General features: G+C 41.7%; 1 protein-coding gene and 1 pseudogene across 2 annotated transcripts; both read left to right on the top strand.

Moving 5' to 3' along the window:
* Positions 1-223: 223 nt before the first annotated feature.
* Positions 224-2,409, top strand: LOC308080545 (eukaryotic translation initiation factor 4 gamma 1-like; annotated as a pseudogene). The gene has a single exon. The product of its transcript is annotated as a eukaryotic translation initiation factor 4 gamma 1-like (transcript).
* A 1,657-nt stretch (positions 2,410-4,066) lies between these two features.
* LOC308080873 (uncharacterized protein) lies at positions 4,067-23,798 on the top strand. The gene is made up of 10 exons (XM_080422922.1): positions 4,067-4,210; positions 7,229-7,374; positions 7,490-7,571; positions 8,169-8,304; positions 8,404-8,606; positions 9,183-9,319; positions 10,855-10,996; positions 13,258-13,539; positions 13,756-20,644; positions 22,026-23,798. Exons 1-10 carry the CDS (start codon positions 4,082-4,084, stop codon positions 22,031-22,033), a joined length of 8,154 nt encoding a protein of 2,717 aa, XP_080279048.1. The 5' UTR covers positions 4,067-4,081; the 3' UTR covers positions 22,034-23,798.
* The last annotated feature ends 545 nt before the right edge of the window (positions 23,799-24,343 follow it).

Here is a 24,343-nt window from a genome sequence, read left to right as displayed (position 1 = left end):
CTCTGACGTTACTTCAGTTCAGTGGGCGTGTCACGAATGGCATTGCTGAAGTCGCGCTGATTGGACGCGCTTGTGTACAACAGCACGCGTGACCGCTCATTGGACACGCGTTGTTTATTTTCAAAATGAAACAGCCAATGTGCGACAACGAAGTCGTTGGCGCTGTTGTTGAAGAACGTCGTATAAAAGGCAGACGCAGCGACGGAGAGCTCATTCCTACTTGATGGTGATTGTGATGATGGACATTATCATGGAGAAAATCAGCTATGATAGAGGATTCCTTCTACAGTTACAGTTCATCAACTTCAGCATGATCAAACCTGAGTGCTTGCCAGTCATCACTGATGTAATCCTGGACAGAGTCAGCAGCAGGAAGCCCCTGGGAAAGCCAAACACCAGCTGGCATCTACCAGGAGGCATGGACCGTGGCTCTGATTTCAGGCCTTCCACTGGAGAGACAGGCTGGAGAGACAGACCTCTTCGCCACTTCTCCCTGTCCGTCGACGTGCAGCTTAACAAGGCCAAGGAGGCCTGGAAGCCTTCCGGCAAGAAGCAGCAGAGGTGTGAGGAGGTCGACGACACAGAGGAGGCCAAGACCCAGGATCTGTTCAACCGAGTGCGTGGCATCCTGAACAAGTTAACCCTCCAGAAGTTCCAACAGCTGACGAAGCAGGTGAGGGAGCTCACCATCGACACGGAGGGCCGGCTTAAGGGAGTCATGGACATCATTTTTGAAAAGGCCATCTCAGAGCCCAGCTTCTCTGTGGTCTATGCCAAAATGTGCCATTGCCTTATGGAGCTCAAGGTCCCCAGCGCAGATAAGCCAGGAGTCTGCGTGAATTTCCGCAGGCTGTTGCTCAACCGCTGCAAGACAGAGTTTGACAAGAAGCAGAAAGAGCTGGATGCTGCCGAGGGGGAGGAGAAGCAGCTTCGCAAAGAGGAACTGGACCATTACAAAGACACGGCCAGGAGGTGCTCCCTGGGCAACATTAAGTTCATTGGGGAGTTATTCAAGCTCAAGATGATGACCGCGGCGACCATGGACAAGTGCATCATCAATAAGCTGCTCATAACACATGACGAGGAGTCCCTGGAGTGCCTTTGTACACTTATTTCCACCATTGGAAAGGACATGGACTTTGAGATGGCCAAGCCTTGCATGGGCCAGATGGAGAAGATCGTCAAGGAGAGGAAGACCTCCCCAGGATCCGCTTCATGCTGCAGGATGTGTTGGACCTCCAACAGAATAACTGGGTGCCCAGGAGAGGAGACCAGGGTCCCAAGACCATCGAGCAGATCCACAAAGATGCTGAGATGGAGGTGCAAATGGAGCAGTTGAAGATCCAGCAAACCCTCATCTCCAAGGAGTCAGTCAGAGGCTCAGGCGACAGATTGGGTGTAGGCCGGCCCGGCGGACGGGGCTCATACACCCCACGACAGGGAAGGGTGGCCAAGGGCTGGAACAGCTACTCCAGCTCCACCAACAACCAACCCAACCCTTCACTACTCAGCAAAATGACCAAGACTCATGTTCTTGACTTTAACAACCAGCTGCTGGCCCCAGGAAACAAAGGCTATAAAGGCAGCAGCGTTGGAACCAGTGTCAAGCCTGCTGACTCAGAGCTGGGCATCCGTCCAGCCACCAGCACTCTGAACAGACTCTCTGATCTGCAGCAACCCTCTTCAGGCTCCTCTCTTCACTCAGACAGACTATTGGCTCAGGACAACAGCACTAGCAGAGTGCATGCCAGGAGCACAACAAAGAACATGAAGCAGGAGGCTGCTCCTAACCCCCCACCTTCCCGGACCCCCACCAAGCCCGCCTTGACCGAGGAGGAAGTGGAGAAGAAATCCACAGCCATCATCGAAGAGTACCTCCACCTCAACGACATGAAGGAGGCACTGCAGTGTGTACAGGAGCTGAACAGCGGTCAGCTGCTCTTTGTGTTTGTGCGGAATGGCCTGGAGTCCACGCTAGATCGCAGCGCCATCGCCAGAGACCACATGGGGCAGCTGCTGCATCAGCTCGTCAAGGCTGGCATAATGCCCATACAGCAGTACTACAAAGGGCTTCAAGAGATCCTAGACGTGGCAGAGGACATGTCTACAGACATCCCACACTTCTGGCTGTACATGGCTGAGCTGATCACTCCCATGGTCTACGAGGGAGGTATCCCCATGGGACAGCTCTTCAAGGAGATCTCCAAGACTCTCATTCCTCTGGGTATGGCTGGAAACCTGTTGCTTCGCGTCCTCATTCTACTCTGCAAAGCAATGAGCCAGGCAAAGCTGGGAGACATGTGGAGGGAGGCGGGCCTTAGCTGGAAAGACTTTCTGCCAGAGGACAAGAACGTCAACACATTGGTTTTAAACAATGATGTACTTAAGGTACTTGTAAATATCAATTAAATACCTCAATCATTGTTCAATCATCAAATAATGATATACTGTATATAACTTACTTGTAAATATCAATTAAATATCTCAATCATTCTTATGAAATATAATATTGTACCGTTCATGACTTACTTGTTCTATCAATTTAATGCATAATAAATGATCTAAAATGTAAAAATGTGTCTGTAATATGTATCTTCAAGGTTTCTTTATTAAGTGTTACAGTTTCAAAAGAGTACAATTATTTTGATAGACATTGTAGCAGCATTAATAGTAATAATAGTTAACATACAGTATAGAATAGTTTGACCATTGTACTTGTAAATGTGTTTAAGGTGATTTCTTATAAGAAATCTTGGGGTGATTTCTTGGTATGGTCTCTGTTTCAACGTGTTTAAAGGGAAGTAATGTGTTAGTGTTATAAAGGGTGTTAAATAGGGCAAGGTATTGTGGAATGTAATATATACACACACTCAGTGGTGGAAAGTAACCAAGTAGATTTACGTAAGTACTTTTACTTCTACTCCACTACAGTACACTACCTCACATAATCACATTATATGTCTTTAAACATAACATGACATATTTTAATAGCTTAGTATTGAATGCACAATAAACATGGTATGTTTATACATATTTTGTAGAGAAAGAAAGGGTCTTTTGCACACCTACTGGGACAACCTGTGGTAGCAGGCTCCAGGCAACCATTTGTTCATGTTTATACATATAAAACACAATTTTATACATAAATATACGATATATGTGGTGGCCTACCCCCTACCCTACGAGGTAGGGGGTCCCTGCTCCATCACCCCATCAGTTTGGGGGTCCCTGGCCTGAAAAGGTTGAAGACCCCTGCTTTACTGCATGTGTTCTGATGGACGTTATGTACGACATACAAATCTCGTATGGGGGTTCAGGAACCCCTATACAAGATTTGTGTTGTTAAAATGTTTTACAAAAAAATTCTCCACATTTCTTTTCAAGATTTGGGGGGAAATAGCAGATCTAAAAGCTCACATGTTGTGACTTGTAATTTCAAATAAACACACATATATTGATATATATGGTTAACGTGGTTATATCTGCTGGGGACCACCTGGAACGCCCTCAAGGACCCCCTCTGGGTCCCCGGACCCCACTTCGAGCACCACTGCTTTATCCAATCACATCTCCCGACACAGTACGCCGGTATGTTACGTTTGCGTGAATTACGGTTGCGTTCACGTCACGTTGTAGTCACAACGTTGCCATGTCCGCTTAGACTTTGGGCTTGTTTTCTGTAAAGTTGTTAGTTGTGGGTTGCGTTTTTTTGGGGCTTGTTTGTTGTTTCTAAAGAGTAGTTGCTTATTTGGGCTTGTTTCCTAATGTTGTTTAAACCAGTATTTCTCACATACATTCATGTCAAGAACCCCCAAATTAATGTGTAATTGTCTGCGGACCCCCATCTGAAAATATTTTATGCCAGGGACCCCCCCCCCCCATACCAGATTTGTGTTGCTAAAAATGTCAAATGTCAAAAGAGTTAGTTATTTTTAAAGGCTTGGGCTTGTTTTCATAGACCCGGTTGCTTGTTTCTCTCTCATAACCTGGCAACACTGTGTAGCCGTCGTTGTTGTGTGTTCCATGGCAGCAGCACAGCAGCAGCAGCACCAGCAGCTACGCGCAAGCCTACAGAAGCAGTATGGCGGAAGAGGGCAGTGCACTCGACTTAGAGGGCTTCGAGAAGCAATTACAAAGTTTATTTAAAAATGGTTGCTCGAGTCATGCGGTGCAGGTGGACGGTAAAACCTTCTGTTCTGAATTCCGCAAGGTAAGACAGTCCAGAGGCAACGGCTTTTAACGAATTCAAATGAAAAACCCCTGTAACACCACTAGCAAGTCTTCAGGTTCCCCTCCCCCAGAATTCCCCCAGAAATCAGCTAACGTTTTTAGCCTAAATTTTAGACTTTTTCGTCGCTCGAACACCAAAAAAAGACGTTTTCAACTTTTCCCCGTTTATCACATCACATCACAAACACAGTTTCATTGTTGTCAGCCGTGCGTCATTATTGTCGAGCTGCTACACGCTCGCGTGACGAAGTCTGAGCATAAACATTAGCCGTTAGGTTAGCTAATCCACTGATAAGATATTCAATGCATGTGGTGTTTTATCACAACAACAACTGACCTGCGTCACCGAACTGACTGTCAACTGACATGTTAATGACCGTTACCGTTCAATTAGTCAACTAAACACCACAGCTAGCTGTTTAGCTAGCCCAACGTATTAGCCTGGTTAGCTTAGCATTTGTACCACAAACAACAAAGTCGTTTCTGGGCAACAACCATATAACATATGCATTCAATAAATATAGTCTTAATTGTTGACTCGTATTTGACGTTGGTGACCAGTGTTGCCCTCTGTGAATGCCAACTAGTCAGGCTAGTTACTGTTATGCTATCATCAACAACAAGGCTGTTCCAATATGTCATCGAAGTTTTCAGATACTAATGTTGCATTGTGGTATTTTGGTGACAGCGTTGTCATACAGAGAAGTGGATTTCAGCACCAACCGCCCCATTGTTGACAGAATGTTGTAATAAGGCTGTCATGTTACAATGTTATTCAACAGCTAACTGATTATCCAATTACAATTAATTGCATCAGTTGCATGTTGCTCACTTATGAAAACTGGTACTGTTGAGGCTGCGCTTAACTATTGATCTTTGACGTGGCTTTTTGATTTAAAAAAGATGAAGGGAGCTTCATTTATTTTCCAAGTACACAGGCATATTGCTGGGATTTCTTCTTTTTTGTTGTTGTGCTTTTTACCCCTTTTTCTCCATCCATAATTACGTCATTATGCCAATTGATTCCTCCCCACACATTCCTATGGTGTCACTGCTCTTGTATCCTACTGATTCACCTATCAGTGAGGAGCCCCCACCGGGATGATGTTGTAGAGCCTTCGTCCTACAACCCCCGCCCAACACTTCCTGCTGGCAGGTGCCGCCCCAGCCTGTAGGTTTACATGCAGTGATACTTATGGTTTGGCCCGGCATGGTCTAAGGGGGGGCGATCAGCCCGGCAGTGCTGTCCATGATGGACGATGGCTCCCCCATTGAGGCAATGGCCGCAAAAGACAACACAATTTGGTGGTTGTTATGGTAAAGCCCACTGGCACGTTGGACAATGTTAAAGCCGAATGACACCTTGGTAGTCAGGGTTGTGTAGTTACCAATTACCATTGTCACGATGTACCTCCAAATATTGGCATGATATCTTCAGTAGCTGCTCTGTTGATTGCCACTGTTTTGAGTAAGTGTATCACAATCACTGAAAGTTCAAAAGAAAAGATGGAATGAGAACAAAGATGACTACAGAGGTACCCTCTGTGAATAAATATATAAAAGTTAATTTAAAGGACACATTTGGTAGAATAAATTCAAAAGCAGATACAGAATCTGCTTGCATGAACTGGACATCAGATCAGAGTGTAGAGACATAAGGTATCCGTTTTTCCTGCAAATCAAGGCACCTAGGTGCTACAGAAGTCATGTTTTTTGTTGACACTTTGATCCAGTGCCCATTTTGCACAAATTAGGGCTGCATAATGTGGGCAGAAAGTACACTATTTGAGACAGGAGGCTATACTAAACATACCTCCTTTGCTTGTGAAAAGTATCAAATGCATGCATGCGTGTGATGCCTACCCTTTACCTTAACTTAACCATTAACATTGGCTCAAGAGAGTCAAGCATGTTTAACTCATTCAGTGCCAAAAATATTTCTGGCTATATCACCCCTGTGCCAAGGCCAAAAATACATTGTAAAAAAAAAGTGCTTAGGAGCCGAGATACAGCCTTTTTCAGTAAAAAGTTAAACAAGAAGTGAATGGAGCAGCAAATCTTCAAATCATCATATCTTGGGTTCTGAACCTTTTTTTTCAAAAAAAAAAAAAAAAAAAAAAAACTCTGGGCTTATGAAAAACGTGACGTCTGCGACGTCATTGGCACTCAATGAGTTAATATACGTTAGATTTTAAAAGTTGCCCGCTTGTTGTTGGATCATATAAACAGCAGTTATATTCGGAATATGGTTAGAACATGGCTTATATATCAAGTTACAGCTAGGCAGTATATTGTAATTTTACATAGTCCATTGAATTTGTCCAGGTATTGTACTTTGAGCATATATTCATACCTACATCCACAAAATGGGGCATTTTGGTGGTTTCCATTTACTGTCCTTTAGACCCCTGGATGGTACTTCCAGTTTTCTATCTTACCAGCCCAGGTCTAGCTTCCTTATTAGACAGTTTTGTGTACTATACGGAATGCAATGGACGTCTTGGTAGGATAGAAAACCAACATAAAAGTGGTTGAGGACCGGGTTTGGGAACTATTGCAGGAGACGCCACTCCAAGGTTTCTGGATTCTTAAAGATGGGACTAAAGAAGTCCGTACACTGAATTAAGCTTCATAATTTGTATTGCTGGAACAGTTCGACAGCCACAGTCTTAATCAGGCAAGGTGGGTTTGCCTGACGAAGACAGTTGATCCTGTACCTGAATTGTTTTGCATACTATTATTCATATAGTTTTCTGGATCTTAACAATATTGCAATATTGGCAGGTATGTCAGTGAATGGAGAGCTTGAGTGCTACAAGTGCGCAATCTGCACAGTGGGAAAACTTACAAATACCACACATACTTACCAATAGGTACCTTACTACAGTATGCATTTTTGTGGCCAGTAGTGACAGTGACACCATCCATTATAATGGATCGAAATGGAATAAGTATTCATAACAATTAATTTGTGATGTCTCTCTCCCCCTCTCTCTAGCTGGTGGAGGAGTACACATGTCACTGGCAGACTCCACTGCCTCAACTCAGGATATTTGAGATGGCTCTTTGCTACTTTGTTCGAGGCTCTTTCTTCTTTCCAGTAGGCTGTGATGATGTACACTACATGCTCAGCAGTCTGGCCTTGTAAGTAACCCTGGCGGAGGCCTTTTTTAGGACTATTAATAGGAAACAGGATGCACATTTCAAGAATTAATTTCTTGCCCAAAGATAAATTTATAGGATTTCTGTTCCCTAACAGGAGTGTGTTTGAGCTCTTGCTGTTTTTTGAAAAGAATGACTTCAATCAGGATCCACTGAAACACTTCACTGTTACATTCCAGGTGAGGCTTCAAACCATTTATTTTCTGATTTTGTATTTGTATTTCTGTGAAGGGATTTGACAATAGCTGTCATTGTTACAACTTGCCCCTTAAATGCAGCACTACAGTATATTTAATACAAATAAGTATAAATCACAAGTGCACCCTCCCCTGGTTCCAGTGCCATTTCGAATGTCTGGGTGATGATGTGTTTCACATATGTGGAACCGTTGGCCGTTGGCCCCTCACTGGGAGGTGCGGAGAGACTTGAGGGTGAAAGGGACAGCCAGTTGGGTTAATCTAATCAACAGGAAATATATTGTAGTTAGGCTACTACTTATGGTGCACATTGTATTTCGCTCTCTCTCACTCTACCCCCCTCCCTTTCTCCCTCTCCCCCTCCCCTACAAATTGACTAGGGCAGATAGACCTTAAAAGCATGGGTGAAGATGAAACAGGATTTATAATTTATAATTAGTGGCATTAATTGTTATTTATTGACAGGTGTTAACTAAATGGTGAACTTAAACTTACTGTATTTCAGTAGTAGAAAACCCCGGCCTATACAGATTGTGTGCATTACGATAGTCCATCCCTTTCTTCCCTGCTGTCTTTCAGGAATGTCATATGTCCCTTGCAAGGCATCAGAATGTTCACTTGCTCGAGGTGAGCAATTGCTTACAAGATGGCGGGCCATGGTCGAACGTCACTCTGCAGTCCATCCTCACACAGTCCACATTACCTCAGACTGAAGGTTTGTAAGACATCTCTTATACCTGCCACATCTGTTCCTCATTAGCTCTCCATTATGTAACTAAATGGACATTTCTCCTCCTATTTGACTCCTCCACAGTGGACAGATATATCAGCTCCCAGCTGCCGGTGTTGTTGGAGCTGCGGATACACTACCTGTTGACCTGTGAGAGGGTCAGTGAGGCCATGGCCCTGGCCAAGTGCTGCTCTAAGCATCCCACGGCAGGGCAACATCACTTCTTCCTCCAGGTGTACCTCACCTGGCTTCACAAAACCTCCCAGCATGACCTTCTGAACAAAGAGGTGGGCTGAGTGACTGTGTTGTATAGAGATGTGTACACTGCACATGTGATGTGTATGAGGGAGGACAGTTTAATAATATTGACTGAAAGTACAAATCGATTTATTATATCTAAATATTATTTTTGAAATATATATTTCTGAAGTGTTTTTGAAATTATAGTAGAGACAGGAAATTAAGTATGGAGCGGGGAAAAGTATAAATATTGTGTTTAGGATTTGTGTAACAATACAATTTGAATACAATGAAACTTGTCTCAGAACCATACAACTTGATTTGGCAGCCAGTATCTACAAAATGTCTTGTTTAGTGTGCTCTCTGAAACGCCTCTCATTCTGAGAAAAAAGTCACGTGTCTTGAGTTAAACTATTCCATTGTTTATTCCTTTAGTTGTGGACATTTAGTGCAGATATTAACGGCACACTCCAAAGGTATATAGAGTAATAGTTAAGTATTGGAACACAGCAGCAATCAAACCAGGAACTACACATTATTCAGATATCGACCGGTGTGCTCTGAAAGGGACTTGAATGATGTAATCAATGTCACTGGTTTCTCTGCCTTTTTTTCTCCCTCAGGTGGAGGTGGTTAATGGCAAAGATGCTGTTCACGTCATCTGTAATATGGAGAGCGAGGAAAAAGATGAATCACTACTGGCCCTCACAAGAGCCTTCCTCTCCCAGCAGCTCCGAAGAGGAGACATGGACCACTTGTGGTAGGTTTTACTGTCAATAGAAATCCACAAATTATATTTAAGGGCGATTTAATTGCGTTTCTCTCGTTGAACATTGGAACAGTATGAATAAAAGTTACATTTATTTTAGGTTTTGTAAACAAAAGCTGTACAGGGGAGATAACTTGCATATACAATTATTTTATCCTTTCAAGAAAAGATTAATAGTGAAAATAGCTGATCTACAAGTTCAAAACGCGTTGCATTGTGACTTTTAGATCTGCTATTTCCACAATTTTGGAAAATAAAATGTCTCAATATGGAAATGATTATGACAATTATGCAAAAAATAATTGCGACTATCTCAAATAAATGTGTGACAAGGCCTTTATTGTATGCACGTATTCAACAAAAGTTATAGTGCCACTCAGTTGATGCAATTTAAACACAAGACACAGACACAACACACATCAGTGGACAGTCTAACCTTGGTGAACTTCGACATGCTAATTGGCTAGGTTGAACAATGGCAACACTGATATGACTGTTTTGACCTTAGAGGAGGGGGAAGGAGCAGTAGCATTGGGGAGGAAGCTAATCAATCATTATTTTGTTATTATTTTGTAATTCTGCCTTGTCAAAATATAAATTTAACAAAAGATATGCGTCAGGGTTTGCAATCAGTCGTGAGGCAGGAGTAGAGGATGTACTATTTTGTTAACTATTTTAATTGTGTGTAGTGCTTTCTTCTGGTAAGCTACTGCACATCACACCAGGTGGTGCAAATTGTGTTTGTTCGCCAAGTTTCTGGTCCCAGAAGGACGCATGAATGCATTTTGCTCTGACAATTTCTGTTGTGGCTGGGGATTCTACCAGTGTGAAGTGTGAATGATCACAAAGAAGTGTGTCTACTTCACCAGTCATTTTGGCACTAGGGGATTGTATGGTATGGAAATTAAAAATGAGCATGTGCTTAGAACAGAGACAGACATTGTTATTTAATAACATGACAAACCCCTTGAGATTCAAAAGCCTGGGAGCTACTGTAGGTTATGCATAGGGCTTTAACCAAGGCGTGCCTGCAATTGTTCTGAGCAGAGCAAACGACTGATCCAATTGCATTCCCATTTGTGCATGGTTTGGCACAGAACGGTTTAACCCATTTAGGGCGGGAACCCCTATTTGTAACTATACCTTTCAAGACGGGAACCCCCTTTGGGGTTGTTGTTGCTATGTACAGTATAGCAACATAAATGTTTTGTAATTTTTTAATAAATATTTGAAGTTTTGGGTCAGGATTTAGAAGGCGTTATTAGACTCGGCCTCAGGTCTAAATGAGTTAAACCGTGCCCATTCCTAGATTTGAGAAAAAAGGTAACCATCTCTATTTGGCGTGTGATTAAAATCATTTGTAGACAAGAGAGACTGAGCCATTCTCAGAGGACTTCAATATTGCTAGTAAATTGTCTTTTCTTATGTCTGTGCCAACTGTCTTGCATAAGTCTAATGTAGTCTAATGTTGCTGCATGTAGTAGAATATAATATTTACCATCTTAATTGTCTTAAATTTCCTACAGTGACCTTGTCTTCATATGGAGCAAACTACATATGCGGTTGCAAACCTCCAAACAAGTTTTACTTGAGGAAAGCCATGAGCTGATGCTGTCTGCCACAAATGTCAATTCAATCTTCCCATTCATCAGAGTCGTTCTGGAAGAGGTGAGATATGAAAACAAGTATTTTCATTATAAAAAGCTACTTTATTTTACAGTTAAACTTAAGACAGCGGTTTTTATGATGCTGTAGCTGTTTTAAGTCCAAAGAAAATGGTGCCCATGTTCGTGTATTTGTGTATTTTAAAATGTCTGAATAATCTGAGATACACTGGGAAAATTCAATCAGTCAATCAATAGATTTGCAATCATGGCGATGGGGGATTTATTAGATAAAACTTAAATAATATTCAGCGTGGTGGTATTATTCAGCTTTCGCTTCACATTATCTCTGTAGTTATTTGATAACTGATGCGTGAGGGGCCTATTTGACAAAAAAAGCCAGCAGATAAAAGGACCTGCTCTAAACACTGCCCTAAACAATGCAGATTTCACTGAGATTTGGGGATGCTAGTTTATGCTACAATTGTCACGGTTTGTTGCAGGGACACGATTTCACCACATTAGCTACAAATGATCTTGGAAGTCGTATTAAAATGGCCTTTAAAAAGGGTTCTAATATTCTATTAGTTTTGCCTGTAATTGTCTTCCAATATATGTGGGTGGGTCTTATTTCTTACAAGAAAGCGCCACATAGCATGAACATAACATCCACTTTTGGAATTTGGAATCACATGTTGAGGGCCTGTATACAATGCACCTCCAAAAGCATGTAGCCTAATGCAGTTCAATGTGACGTTGCTTCCAGAAGTAAATGGCAAATCAACAATTAATGTTAGTAGGCTATAATTGATAATGTAATGTTACTTTGTCAATGCCCATTTCCGCACCGTGAAGCATCTTGGAATCGATACATTTCCACACCTCTAATATATAGATCCTAAAACAATTGCTGTCACCCAATAGAGCAGCAGTGATGTTGCTAGGTTTTCAATCTAGTGAGTCCCGGGACTCACTGGTGGTCATTTGAACGAGTCCCAGGAACATTTTATGAGTCCTTATAAAATGTGTTGTTTTTGAGAAATTGCAGTGTTAAACCTGCGTTTGATATTATATGGCTATAATCATGGTTATATTCATGTATGCTGATAATGTATTTGGAAAAACAAAAAGTTAAAGAACTAAATCTGAATCATTTTGGGGGGGAAAAGGTTTTCCCAAAATGCTCTCTTTATTTTTCTTATTAGTACAAAAATAAATCAATAATAATTACAATAATACCTCGACAGTCAAGTCGAGGTAAAATAGCATGCGTCCACTGGACAGAAACTGTATCAACCTACAGTTTTAATTCTGATTTTAAAGATCAGTAGAATTAGGTTAGGTATGATGTTTACTTTATGCATTTCTGTACCTACAATACATAATGCATGTCCTACTGTACATTGTATTCACTACTCCTTGGAAAGTCAAAAACTCGAATACGTAAGTGACAAAGATACAAAGTTCATAATAATAAAGTGTAATAAATAAGTTACTCTTACAGAAACAAATAGATAGGAACTAAAGAACAACAACGTTATGTTTTAGGGGGAAGCATAATTGAGACGATATTTGTTATTATTGGAGTATTTATTTCTCTGGTGTTTTTTAGAAAGCGGGATTCCCTTCAATTGATATATTTACGTTTTAAGTCTGATCTATGCTTGTGTCGCACCGGGAAAAAAACCCAATTAATTTACTGTGAATCGACTCACTCACGGAGTTTCGCTGCGCAACACGGCCGTTCGTCGAACTATAAATACACATAGCCGGGGGGGGGGGGGGGGGGTCGCTCCTCACTGCCTGTAGAGAGACGCAGCCACTCTGGAGAGAAGGAGACGAGTCCCGCTCCGCTTTCACGTCGGCTCTGGCCTGGGTATATTAGTGCTGGAATGTCCCACGTTATAAGTGCTGAATTTGATCATAACATAGCAGCATATCGTATCATGCGTCCCGTGGACGCTGCGATGGTTTGTTTGATGCGTCCTTTCTTAAAAATGTGCGTCAGAGACACAGAATGCAGGGCTAGCAGCATCACTGGAGCAGTACTAGAATACAGAAAATGCAAAACGAATACAAAAATGTGGAACAAATGCAGGTCAATTAGTGCAACCACAAAGTTACCAGACAGTAGGTAAATATACGTACAGTATGAAGGAAACAGCAGCCAGAATACTGTACACAATTTAAAAAATATTAAAGGTCACAAGAATGGTTTGATGTTGAATTCCTCATTTAAGCCATTAGGAGCCATTGTATTGAGAGCATCTATGCATATTTCAGAGCTCATACTCAACAGTGTCATTTTGTCAATATTTATTTTAGTTGGGCAAAGATGGGTTCCAGTTTTGTGTGGAGCTGTGCACCAAGGCCCTGCAATCCTGTCTTCCTTGTGACGTCCTCACCAAGTCCCTGATCTACAAGACCATCGCTAGACTTTTTCCCAATGACCTGGAGATGTGCAGAGCCTGCGCCCTGTTGGTCTTCTTCCTGGAGCCCACGGTGGAGGCTTACAAGATGGTCTTCCTCCTCTACACACACCCTGACCAGGAGTACCATGCAGAGGCCAGCCCCATCGGCAACCATGTTCGCTTTGAGACACTACAGGTAGTGCACTGGCTTAATAAATCATCACCAAATACAGTATGTGGATAAGTCATAATTAATACAGTTTATTTCTGCTCTGCAGTATCATATGTACTATTTTTTTGTTTCTGTCAATGTAGCCGTTTTGTGTGAAACGTGCTAATCCTTGTGCATTATCCTGCTCTTGATTGATTGTAACTTTTACATTTAATTAAAAATGTTACTCTCTCCTTGTAGGTCCTGAAGAAGGGCTTGGACTTTGACCCTGAGCTCTGGGACCTTATGGCTCTGCGAGCCAGCTGTTTAAATCTGATGAGTGAGAAGGTGGAGAGCGCTGCCTTAGAAGAGATCATGGAGGACAAGTGGGTCCCTGACTACTGCACCAAATATCCCACTTTACATTTCAACACCCATTCAAGCAACTTCCAGCAAAGAACAAAAGTGGCACACCAGGCAGGAGCAAAGAAGCGCCTGAATAAAGACGAGAAGAATCACTTGACAACCAAACGGGTTAAGGCCAGCTCTGATAAAGCTGCACAGTCATCTGTTGATCATGCTGTAAAGAAGAAGGGGAACCAAGGCTCAAGTGCTGGGAAGGAAACTTCAAAGGAATCTTTCAGGCGGTCCTTTTGGCAGATGGACAAAACGGAAGACAGTTCAGAGGCGTATCACAAGCGTATCACACGGCTCTCGGAGCAGAAGCCCGCCAAACGGAAGATAAGAAAGCCGCGGTGGCTCATAGAGGACTCAGAAACTTGTGATAGCACTTCTCGTAATAAAATTAGACATCAGAATAACACTCGTGGTCAAGTTAAAAAGAACAGCTGGAAAACACAACATCCAAATCAAAACCAACCTTCATTGGGGAAGAGGCTGGGATCTGGTCCTGTCAAGAACAACACAAAACACAAAGCATCAGGAATCTCTCGATTAACAGCAAAGGAAAGTGAGGAGCACTATAAACTTTCTATGGACTTTACCAAACCAGCCACTCCCCCAGAAGTGATTCTTGAGCTCTCCCTACCAGATAATGAGGTGATGGGCTCTTTTCCTGAGGAGACTTTCCATAGACAAAGAGGACACCCACAAATGCTTCTGTATAAATCTACAGTGAAGGTTCCTATCAAGTCACAGCCAGAGAAACCTGTGCATCGCAAAGAGGTAGTCCTTAGATCACGTGATGAAAGTACCTTTGTGCAGCATTTGCATTGTTATGCCCGGCGTCCAAAGGGCAAAGGCGTTGTGTCAAATATCCAAGCATCTGTCTCAACCATCACTCGTTCCTCTGTGCAGAGCAGTCCACCCAAAGTACCACCAGATGATCTTTGCGAGAAGCCTGTTGTGGAGATGAAAGTTACCATTGCCTCGCAATCTCCAGAAGCAGCATCCAAGCTGACCCAATCCCACATTGAAGAGATGGTTTCTCAAACCCAGGCCACCGAAAAACTCTCACAAACGCCTATTGATGATAAAGTCTCCAAAAACACACCTCGTAAATCCTCACAGAAGCCATCTCTTGCTGAGGTTACTCAGAGTTTGGCAGCTAAGATCTCCAAACTTTCACCTTCAGCAAAAATCTCACCATCCATAACCATGGTCTCTAAAGTCACAGCAGCTGATAATATCACTTCCCAGTCACGTGATCCTGTTGCAACCAAAGCCACTCCTACCGCTGAGGAATCGCTTGTTGACCGAGAGAGTGAGGAGAAATCTGATGCAGTCTTAACCCCGTCTGAAAATAATCCTGTTGCAACCAAAGCCATTCTTACCGCTGAGGAATCGCTTGTTGACAGAGATGGTGAGCAGAAATCTGATTCACTCTTCCCCCTCTCTGAAAAGGAATCGCCTACCGCCAAGGAAACGCTTATTGACAGAGATGGTGAGCAGAAATCTGATGTGCTCCTCCCCCTCTCTGAAAAGGGCAAAAACACTACAGCTCAAAGTATATCAGATAGTCCAAAGGAGATTACTAGTCCATTGTCTGATGCTACTAGTAGAGAGCAGCATGTTGCTTCTGATGCTGTGAATTTAGAAGAGCTGAATAATGAGAGCAGCTGTGTTTTAGGTTTTGCTGTCAATGAAGTTCCAGCCGTAGACTCAAAAGAGCTCATGACTTCCAGACATGATGTAACAAAAGATCCAACAGACACACATGCTATCCCTTATATTCAGAATGAAACTGGCACTTTTGAGAACACATCAACTCCAGAAGAAACATCAGAGCCAGAGGTTTCGAACACCAATGAGCATGGCAATAAGGACATATGTGCGCTGACATTACGTACAGAGATAGTGGCTGAGCTTGCAACAGAAGCAGAGGGACTTAAAGAGCTAGCAAAAGACTACAGTAACTCTGAAGAGGTTCCTTCACTGCTTGAAAACACATCAAATTGTCCTTACAAAATACCGTCTACCTCTAATCCCTCTGTTAGCGAACAGGCTGCCCCTACTACTACCGAGCAAGAAGTCAGGCAAAAGGAATTGAAAATGGAGGATACAGCTGCGGAAACTCCTGGGAGCAGTGACCCCATGGATGTCCCTCAGGAGTCAGAGGATGTCCCTCAGGATTTAGAGGAGTCCGAGAATGTCCCTCAGGAGTCAGAGGAGTCCAAGTTAGAGTATTGTTGCACCCTCTGCAACAAGGTCTTGAAGGGTCAACATGTGATTGCACATGCAATGCTCCACTACCGGAAAGATGAGTGCATGTTTTGTGGAATTCTGTTCAAAGATGACATTTGGGCAATGATGCACCTATCTGAACATATAGAGAAGCTAAAGAAACACAAAGAGACAGCAGGCAGTGAAGGCCAAGAAAATGAGGCTCCTGAGACCCAAGGAACCTGTAAGGTTAAGATGTCTGCCAAGGCTGAGACCTCAAGTATGTCTTCTGCGCCTCACAGAGGAAGACCTAGAAAGCCTATCATAAGCTCCAGGTGTTTAACCCCGCCTGGGTCAACTCCATCTGATCACAGGAAGTTACGGTCTAAAAGTAAGTCAAATGATGATCAATCTACGCAAAAACAGAGCCAGAACATGTTCAACCAGTGGTCTGGCAACACAACGGTTCACAAAGTAAATGGGCATCTTATCAAGAGCCAAGATGATGACCATGAAGGAACTAAGTCGGATACTTTGTCGGAGAAGAACCATCATGCAGAGGGACCAAGTGATGCATCTGAGGGGGATTTGTTACAAGAAAGAGGAGAGGTAGAGAAGGGATCTAGTACAACACCACTTATTTTAGGGAAAGAGCCCCAGTCTTCTTCACCTGTTAAAACGGAGGTAACTGAACCACTTCTTGTGTCAAAGACAGAAATAAAAACCAATGGAGGAACTCCTCTGGAAAATACTGCCGAGGCACAGGACAGGGTTTGGTGCCCTGTAGAAGAATGCACATGGTATACTGTACCATCTAAAAGCCGTGTTGCTCTCCTCTACCATGCTTTAGATCATCATTATGGAAACATCAAACCTTTAGAATTGGCTTTCCATGTTGGGAAAAGTCAATGTGACAGTTGTGGGAGGGTTGTCCGGAGTTTCCTACATTACCAGCACCATGTTGAATGTCATAGACTTATCCCGAGACATCCATGCCTTCACAAGGGCTGTGGTGCCAGGTTCAAAACAACAAATGAAATGATACGGCATTCTAGGAAGCACGACCCACTGCAGGCGGTATGCTGCCTTCCCGGATGCTCTAAGCTCTTTATTTGTCGCTGGGCACTTAACCTTCACGAAAGAAAACATTACACCCCCAAATCCAACAAAACTGAGGTTGTTAAAGAAACTGATGTTTTGAAGGGCAAGACAATTTGTGACATGCAGTTGAAGAATAAACTTCAGGGTCATAAGTCGAAGACTTCCAAAACTTCACTACCTGCAAAAGCTGTTAAAAGAACTCAAAGTTTTAAAGCTACATGCCGATTAAGAGGCCAAGCTCCTGAAAACCCATCCATAAGGAAAAATATTCAAACTCTTCTTCCTGCAGCTATCAAAACAGAACAGAAGTCCAAGAGATCAAAGATAACAAATGATACCAAGGATTCAAAAGTTATCAACGACCTCTCTAACATGGAAGCCCCCACAACTCCTAGTACTTCTACAAAGAAATGTAGGCAGATGTTTAAGGGACAAGTACTTTCCAAAGCTCATGAACATCCCACTGGAACCAGCAGCAATGCGGGGAAAAAGCACTTAATCAAGAGCATAAAATGCCATAAAAGAAGAGGTCGTCCTCCTGGATCAGTGAAATTAAAGTCAACAAAATCTGAGGAAAAAACTGTTGCTGATGAGAACTCAAAGTTAAAGTCAACCAAATCTGCGGAGATGCCAGTCATTGATGAGAATTTAAAGCCAACTAAAGATGAGGAAAAAACTGTCTCTGACAAGAAGTCAAAGTTAAAATCAACTAAATCTAAGGAGAAACCAGTGCATGATGAAAAAAAGTCAGCAAAATCTGATGGGAAGTTAACATCAACTAAATCTAAGGAGCAACCAGTCACTGAAGGGAAGTTAAAGTCTACAAAATCTAAGGAGAAACCAGTCACTGAAGGGAAGTTAAAGTCTACTAAATATTATGAGAAACCAGTCACTGATGAGAAGTTAAAATCAACTAAATCTAAGAAACCAGTCACTGAAGGGAAGTTGAAATCAAATAAATTGAAAGTGAAACCAGTCACTGATGTGAAGCTAAAGTCAATTAAATCTGATGAGCAGTTTAAATCAACAAAATCTAAGGAGAAACCAGTCACTGAAGCAAAGTTAAAGTCTACTAAATCTAACCCAGATGCTGATGGGGAGTTAAAGTCAACTAAATCTGATGAGAAGTTAAAGCCAACTAAAACCAAGGAAAAGTCTGTTGCTGATGGAAAGTTGAAGTCAACGAAATCTAAGGAGAAACCAATCGCTGATGTGAAGTTTAAGACGATGAAATCTGACGAAAAGTTAAAGTCAAGTACATCAAAGGAGAAACCAGTTACTGCTGGGAAGTTGAAGTCAACTAAATCTGAAGAGAAGTTAAAGTCATCTAAAACTAAGGAGAAGTCAGTTGCTGATGGAAAGTTAAAGTCAACTAAATCTAAGGAGAAACCAATCGCTGATGTTAAGGTAAAGTCAACTAAGTCTGACAAGAAGTTAAAGTCAACTAAATCTAAGGAGAAACCAGTCGCTGATGTGAAGTTAAAGTCAATAAAATCTGACGAAAAGTTAAAGTCAAGCACATCAAAGGAGAAAACGGTTACAGCTGGGAAGTTAAAGTCAACTAAATCTGACGAGAAGTTAAAGTCTAGTACATCAAAGGAGAAACCAGTCTCTGCTGGGAAGTTAAAGTCAACTAAATCTGATAAGAAACCAGTTGATGATGAAAAATTACATTCAACTAAATCTGTGGAGAAACCAGCCCCTGATAAGAAGGTTAAATCAATTAAGTCTGAGAAACCAACCTCTAATCAGACACAGGAATCTGTCATTGAAGAGAAACCTGACCAGTGTATGGGAAAAAAAATCCCTATTGCTACAGAGCTTTCCTCCGACAAATCGCAAACGAAACAGACATCAGACATGAGTGATGAGATGGAAAAGGAAGTAAGCAACATTCCTCAGGTGCATGATGAAAATATAATCACAACAACTTACCCTGATAACACAGTGGAGTTAAGTGTCCAGTCAGAGCATTCTGTTTATAGTCAAGAAGTTAGCTCAAATGATATATCCGAGCCATCTGTAGAAGCTAGCAGTTCAAACCTCACTAGCCATCCAACTACATCCACTGCAGAAGAAACACTGGCATTAACAGCCAAGGAAAAGCCAAACAAATTGCCTGCAGCGAAGAAAAGGTGTCTCTCTAAAGACAAAAACCCTTCTTCCACCCCCTCAAAGAAAAGGAAGCTCCAGAAGGTTACAAGTTCAAACCACACTAACCCTCCAACTCCAGAAGAAACATTGAAATTAACTGTTAAGGAAATATCTAAGAAATTGGCAGTAGCAAAGAAACAGCAAACAGCTGTCAATAAAGATGAACCCATTCCTTCCACCTCCAAAAGAAAAAAGATCCAGAAGGTTATAAACACATCAGAACCCCCAAAGATTAAGAAAAAAAGGCCACACAAAGATCCCAGTACCCAGCTAGATTTCATGCAGCCCACCACTTCAAAAACTGCAGCTGAAGCCCAACAGGTTACTGGGTTCAGAAAGGTGGCAAAGAGCCCAGCAGGCAAGACTGGAAAACAGCCTTTAAAAAAGAAAAAGTGTGTTAATAATCAAGAAAGCAGCTCAAATGATATATCCATGCAATCTATAGAAGCTAGCAGTTCAGACCACACTAGCCCTCCAATTGCAACCACTCCAGAAGAAACACTAGCATTATCAGCCAAGGAAAGGCCAAATAAATTGCCTGCAGCAAAGAAACGGTGTGACACTACAGACAAAAAACATCCTTCCACCCCCACAAAGAAAAAGAAGCTACAGAAGGTTACAAGTACAAATCACACTAGCCCTCCAACTGCAACCACTGCAGTAGGAACACTGACACTAGCAGGCAAGGAGAAGCCAAAGAAATTGGCGGTAGCAAAGAAACCGTGTGTCCCTAAAGACAAAAACCCTCCTTCCACCCCCACAAAGAAAAATAATCCTGAGAACGTTACAAGTGCATCAGAACCCCAAAAGATTATAAGAAAGCCAAGCAAAGATCCCAGTACCCAGCGAGAAAAGGTGAGAAAGAACCCAGTCAAAGCAATTGGAGAAGTACATGAGGCACCATGGGCTTGTTCAGCCAGCAGCCCCGACGGTCAAGTGTTTGCCATGAAGCTGGAGAACTGTCAGGTAAAGGAGGAAGAAGATGAAGCGAAGCCTAAAAAGACTCCTTTACTCGGGAAGAGGCCTTTCACTCGTCCCCCGCCTACGGCCTACCTCGACGAGCGCTATACCACCATGCCAAAACGTAGGAAAGTGTTGACGATGTTCCAGCACCAATCTTCTGACCAGGCCATGTCTGCCGCTCATTCCATGCCTTCCCCGAGGCAACGATGTGCCAGCTGTTTTATTTGTTTCAGCAGCGTGGAGGAGCTACAGACTCACCAGTCGGAGAAGAAGTGCTCAAACCTCTTTGGCTTCGACTCAGATGATGAGGGTGAGAATGATTTAAATCCAAAGTGATTTCTAAATAATTTGAGTGTGTGTGTGTGCGACCCCTTTTTTTCCCTGCCAATTCTAAGTATTTGCCATTTACAATTTCACCAAAATGATACTAAATTAGTTGTCTTTGTTCCATATTATACAATGAAACATGTAGGGCTGCAACTGATTATCTTAGCAATTATTCTATTGATTACTTTTTTTAATTAATCGAGATTCGAGAAGCGTCATTTTCCCCCCCATTATCGTTTAAAAATATATATTAACAAATTGATGAACCACTCAAGTGCTATTTTATACTTCAATGCAAAAATTGTGAAATAGCCCATCTACAAGTTCACACAGCGTCATGGTGCAACTGAGCTTGTGGATCGGCTATTTTCACTATTTAAAAATATATATACGTTTTGAACATTTTCGCCTATAATAAAGACAGACCCTGATGAAGACCTAGGTCGAAACTAATTTGCCTTGGTCTAAATAAAATCATATATTTTTTTCACTTGAGACGGAGTGCCTTGGAATTATTTTCTTTGCAAGTCTGCATTTCACACCTTTTTTGACAAGCAGTACTTCTTTGGAAATCCTCTTTTGGTGATAAAGTTTTGCAGTTAGAACTGCAGACTCACTCCAAATTTCCCACCGTAATCTGAAGACTCACCTCTTCAGACTCCACCTTGACCTAGCCTTGACAATTTACAATGTAGGCATTTAGCAGACGCTCTTAATCCAGAGTGAGTTACGACTTGACGACCATGCAGTCTTATGCAAAGGTCATAATGTAATTTAGACTGTCTATTTATTTAGACAGATGCCATGTTCATGTGTTGGCCTGGCATCCTGTAGTTTCTATAGTTATAATGTACAGATTATTTATTTATTTATATTTTTACTGTTTAGACTGATGCTAGGTTCTTGGTTTATCTATGATCCTAGACTGGGGCACTAGACTGTCTATGCATTTGATGTATGCGTTTACCTTACTGTAAGTCACTCTGGATAAGGAGCGTATGCTAAATGCCTGATTTGTAAATTGTAATTGCATGTCCAAAATAGGGATCAATTAATAGATTTGTATTCAATTATCGATTTATAGATGTTAATTAATTTGTTTCATTAACTGTTGCATCCCTAGAAACATTCTGTCTGCTGTGTAAACATTAAGCAATTTGAAGATGTCTACAGTATTTGGGTTCAGATAACTTGTGATTAGCATTGACCATAATTGTGTACTTTATTGGCCTATTTTATCATCATGTTATGGTTGAATTAATTGCATAAATGAGCCTAATCAAATGATCAGATAAAATTATAAAATCTGTTTTTCAGTAATTGTATTGTTGTCCCCCCCCCCCCCCTCCCCCCACCCGTTTCAGGCAACTGAAGACTTCCGCTCTTGTTTCAAAGAGAATTTATATATCGTTTATTTTGGATGCAGAAGAGTCTTTGATTTATGGACAACATGGGGAAGTCCAACAGCGCCTGTCATAACGGAAATCAGAGCTATATATCAACTTGGTTCTTCATACATTGTGAAAAGACTCCTGTCCTTGGAGCTGTTTCCATGGAAAGACTGGGACATAAAAGGGTGACCCGTTTCTACACCCTCTGCCTCTAATACAATGCCCTGGGATGGCTAGAACGTGTGAGATAGCCAACAGGTAAAGGTCTACTGAATTGACTCATGGCCAGACAGTCACAGCGGAAGAGCTAGTATTGAAGTGCCTGCCCTGGACCTAAACTGCTGTTTTACCTGGTCCAGAGAACCAGTGTTCTGTCTGAAAGACTGGACTCCTGTAAGCTGTGAAAAAACAAAGGCAATTTTAAACAAAACAAGGCTGCACCTGCAGTTAATAGGATGCACATTTTCTTTTACTTAAGTAAGCCATAAGTTAAACCACATTTGCTTCTTGCACTCTGTATAAATTGTCATAACATTTTAAGACTTTCCTCCATTGACTATTTGCCTTATTTTTTTATTTAAGCATAAGTCTCATGTACACTACTGTTTTAGACTAACTTAAGTTACATTTGCATACATTACTGAGATATATGTTCAAGCAGGATGGATGGAAAATTTAACTTCTTATAAAAGGCTATTTTCTTACTTTTTTTGCACATCCCAGAGTGGATGATTCATTGTGTGCTCTTTTTTCTTTGTGCACTGTATTTACTCCCACCACCCTATTTGTCCACTAGGGGGTGTTCTACACCATAGTAACTCACCTTCCTCATTGTGTCACCACCACAGTCTATGGTCACCACACAACTGCTGTGTCCCAATTCAGGGGCTCTGGCTGTGTCCTTTGAGGCTGCAGCCTCTGAACTGGGACACATTGAACGTCACCCTGTCTATAGGCAAATCATTTTTTTAATAGTCTACTAAATTGGTTAATCTGATTAACCACTTAAGCCCTATTTTATAATTTGTCAACCGTGTGGCACAGAAATGGTGTAAATAGCCAATCTACAAGCTCACAATGTGTCACATTGCAAGGTGGTGTGAGCTTGTATGTCTGCTATTTTTCTGTATTTTTGTTAACCGTATTTACATTTTTTAACAAATTTGATAATCTAATGAACATGGGTTTTTAACTTGGAGAACTTTTTTTTTTAAGAACTTGCACCCCCTGTGTTTTCTTGTCTGCAGCAATTATCAAGGAGGGAAAGAAATTGAATTGAAAAATGATTCATTTTATTTTATTTATTTTTTACTTTAAACGTACATGTATAAAGGAAATGTTCCCATATTTGCGTTAAACTACCCTGGCCAATATCACCGCAACTGAAACGGCTCTCCCGTTCATTGTCAGCTGGGAAACTCTGGCACTCTGGAGTCTGGACCTCATTATTGGTGGACATGGTCTGTTCATGTCTGCAAACTCAATTTAAGACTTTACAGATACCAGTGTCTTAGGGTGGATATTCTCTTCAAGGATTCCTTGGTGGAAAAGAGGGTTAAAGAAGAAAATACAAGTGTGTCATGCAGAGGGCACAAAACTGTGACTGAGCAGTGAAAGGTTTTAATTTATTTGTATGCGTTATTTTCTATCTTTTGTAAATATGAGAGTTTGAATGGCTATATATGGGTGTTCCATCTGGGTTTATAACATGTTCTTGAAGTAAATAAAAGCTTATTTGAAATTGCATCTAATTGCCTAGTGGTAGTTGTTCCAATTTAAGTAATGTTCAGTAGGCCAATAGCCTTTTATATAGGAACATGCTTTTTCTGAAAATTGAATAGGCAGCTCTGTAGTCTCTTGTTAATACTGCAGTAACTATGTGTAAAAAAAAAAAACCATTATCATTGTGTGGAAAATTTGATTGCACTGGACCTCTCCCCCATTTTTTGGATCATGCAAAGATCATCTCAATAGTTCCCGGAAGTCTGTAGCAATCACTAGCAGCATACTGAGCATAGGCAACTAGTACAGTTGCAGCAGAACAGACCGTTGGTGTGTGGTACACTTTTAAACGGTAAGACCAAAGGGTAAGACGTTAGAGAGACTGTAAATGATCACCTCTGAAGCAGTTTAACATTTAACTGTTGGCTTATTGAGTCAACAGGGAGGCAGACCCCATGTATCCTATTTCCAGGGAAACGGATTACATGACATTTTGATTTGGCTGTTTTAATTTAAGCTGGTATATGGTCTTATTTCTTTAAGACAGAATCGCTCCTGTTTACAAAAAC

The sequence above is a fragment of the Gymnoscopelus braueri genome (genome assembly GCF_963280865.1).
Source record: "Gymnoscopelus braueri genome assembly, chromosome: 24".
Taxonomy (NCBI): domain Eukaryota; kingdom Metazoa; phylum Chordata; class Actinopteri; order Myctophiformes; family Myctophidae; genus Gymnoscopelus; species Gymnoscopelus braueri.
The sequence above is the reverse complement of the archived record's forward strand: the minus strand, read 5'-3'. Positions and strand labels throughout refer to the sequence as shown.